The 2878-nt window shown below is 34.6% G+C and overlaps 1 protein-coding gene across 1 annotated transcript; it reads left to right on the forward strand.

The window, feature by feature from the left end:
* The first annotated feature begins 405 nt into the window (after positions 1 to 405).
* LOC120076266 lies at positions 406 to 1245 on the forward strand. The gene has a single exon (XM_039030035.1). The coding sequence runs from the start codon at positions 406 to 408 to the stop codon at positions 1243 to 1245; it is 840 nt and encodes a 279-aa protein (XP_038885963.1).
* Positions 1246 to 2878: the final 1633 nt, after the last annotated feature.

A 2878-nucleotide genomic window follows, 5' to 3' on the forward strand; every position in this document is an offset into this window, starting at 1 on the left:
ATTCATAAGACGGTTTGTACAGTGCAATACCTTTGTAGAATTCTCCACGAATTCAGCTGGATCTCCACAAATATGAGCATGAACCATCAAGTAGACCACAACCAAGGTCTTCTCTACTAAACTAAAGAAAGAATGTGTGGTGGAAACACTCAAATTGAGCTGAATTTTAGATGAACTTAGGTGGGTTGTTAAGGGTTTTCAAAGGTGTAGTCTTTCTGTTCAAAATTTCAGAGATCTCTCCCAAATCTCAGCATGTAAGTTCAATATAAAGACTGAATTCATGCAAGGAGAAAGACTGCATGTAGGACAGCTCCTCCTATCAAATTGATATACCAATGGAGAAAAATCTTCACCCAAATCACCCTTGCCTTCATTCTTCCTTCCTATATCTTAACCTTTGCCAACATGGCAATCTCCATTTTCTTCCTTAATAAAAACAAACCTTTCAATAATACCATCATCTTCTCAGAATCATCAATTTACTATCTCGTCTTCAACATCGTTTCTTCTCTCTTCTGCACCGTCCTTATTCTCCTCTCCACCGCAACCATCGTCTACACAGTCGCATGTGTCTATGCAGGACGTGACGTTTCATTCAAACACGTGATCGGCATCGTGTCTAAGGTTTGGAAGCGGCTTCTCCTCACCACTCTAAGTGTTTCCATATCTTTGCTTGGCCTCACCTTTGTTGCCTTCTTGGTCTTCTTTCTTATAGTTTTTTCAATAAATGGACCAAGAAATGGCTTGAGCTTTGGAAACTACACCATGACCATTGCTATCATATTCATGATAATTTTCTTTGTGGGAACTTCGTACTTACTATTAATATGGCAACTATCCAAGGTTGTGGCTGTTTTGGAAGAGCTTTGTGAGTTTAAAGAAATGGCCAAAAGTAAGGCTTTGGTTAAGGGGAAGATGAGAATGGTCATAAAACTATTCATTGTGTTGTCTTTTCCTATAGAAGTGGTTCAGCTTGTGTTTTCTCATTTGGTCATTCAATCAACAATCATTGGAATTGTGGGGAAAGTTGTTCTGATAATTATTTGGATGTTGTTGTTTTCACTCTTCCTTTTGGTCACCCTCGTGGCTCAAACTGTGCTATATTTCGTCTGCACATCATACCACCATGAGAATGTTGACAAGTCGTCTCTCTTGGACCTGCATCTTCAAAGGTATCTGCTCGCAGATTATGACCCGTTGAAGGTTGACGATGATGTTCGTGCTGAGAAATTACAAATTGTTTGAGAGTTCAAGTACTTAAGAATACTTTTTTTACATACTTTGAAAGCTCTTCCAAATCGTTTCTTAATCTCCGATTGGTTTGGTTAAATACCATTATGGTCTTTGTATTTTTAAGTTTGTTTGATTTTAGATCTTGTATTTTTAATTTTTAAGTTTTCATCCTTACACTTTCAATAAATCCTAAATTTAGGATCCGCTTTGATAGTGTTCTCATTTTATTTCTTATTCTTATTTCTCATTTTTTGAGAAACATCTTGTACCCATCATGTTTCTTGCATTTTTAAAAATAGGACAAAATTTGAGAAACCTTCTTCTATTTCTCTTCTATTTCTTCTATCTTTGGCTTGTTGTTGGGCATGTGTAGTCAAAGCATTCTTCTTCATAGTGCCGTGTTCGTCCCAAGTATGTCACTTTTATTTTTTAAAATTGGTATATTATATTACTTTTATTTTTAAAAAAATTTGTATATTTATTTTATATTTTATTTCTTTTCTTTATTAATTTTTCTATTAATTGTTTTTTTTACTATATTTATATTTTAGTTTAGTTTTAAATTTTAAAAGTTTTCAATATTTAAGTTTATATAGGGTTGTTCTCAAATAAAGGAAAATGTGCAAACTTATTTATAAACATAGCAAAATGTCACTGTCTATCAACACAGATCGCGATAAACCACGATAAACTTCTATCACTTACTGATAAAAGTCTATCATGGTCTATTGTGTAATAGTAGAAGTTTATCTTATGGTTACCATAAAACCACCAATAAATGTCACTCAATTGGTTATTAGAGAAAAAGAGATAATTCCAATAATTAATATTATTATAAATATATGTGATAACCAACTTACCATACTATATTTATAACATATAGTTATAATATTTCATCTCGTGAAACATATAAACCATAGTTCTTTTTCTATTTTATGATACATAATGTAAATCATATTTACATTAATCCTCCACTTGATATATCTCATACATCACACCGATTATATAATATATAATCTTTCCTCTTGTCAATTTGAACATTTTAAATTAACACTAAGAACTGATTCTCAACTTGAATCCATTGAGCTACCAAGGGGACCTTATGGACATGTAGCTTGAAGCTCCAATAGTACTTGAATAACTGACTAAACCCTTTAGTCACGGGATCCACCATCTGTTTATTGTCGGACACTCCACTAAAGACTGATTGTTGCACTCTCCGTACTACAGATATATTTTGTGTCCATATCAACCAATCAAAGTGTGCTCTAGAGTCCGTAATTTATTTGGAGTCAATAGAGTTGAAATTAGGTTGTAATCGAAGATTGAAGCAAGCAAGGTTAGTTGTAGAAAACTGAATTCGAAGCTATTGTTAGGCAGCGTTGCGACACTGCCCTAGGGAATTGCAACACTACTTTTGATGAAACCCATGGCATTGCAATGCTGGGGTGGAGCATTGCAACACTGGTCATCCCAGCCCAAAAAGACACATGCGTTTGTCAGTCGGTTTCTGTGGGTGAAGCCAGTTCGACCGGTTTTGTTCTTTTCTGGTCTCGTTACAAACTCAACCAGTATATAATTTTGTTTAAGGCTGGAGATATTTAAGTTGACGGTCTACAGAACACCTCCTACCTCGGATTATAGC

Source organism: Benincasa hispida, chromosome 4, assembly GCF_009727055.1.
Source record: "Benincasa hispida cultivar B227 chromosome 4, ASM972705v1, whole genome shotgun sequence".
NCBI lineage: Eukaryota > Viridiplantae > Streptophyta > Magnoliopsida > Cucurbitales > Cucurbitaceae > Benincasa > Benincasa hispida.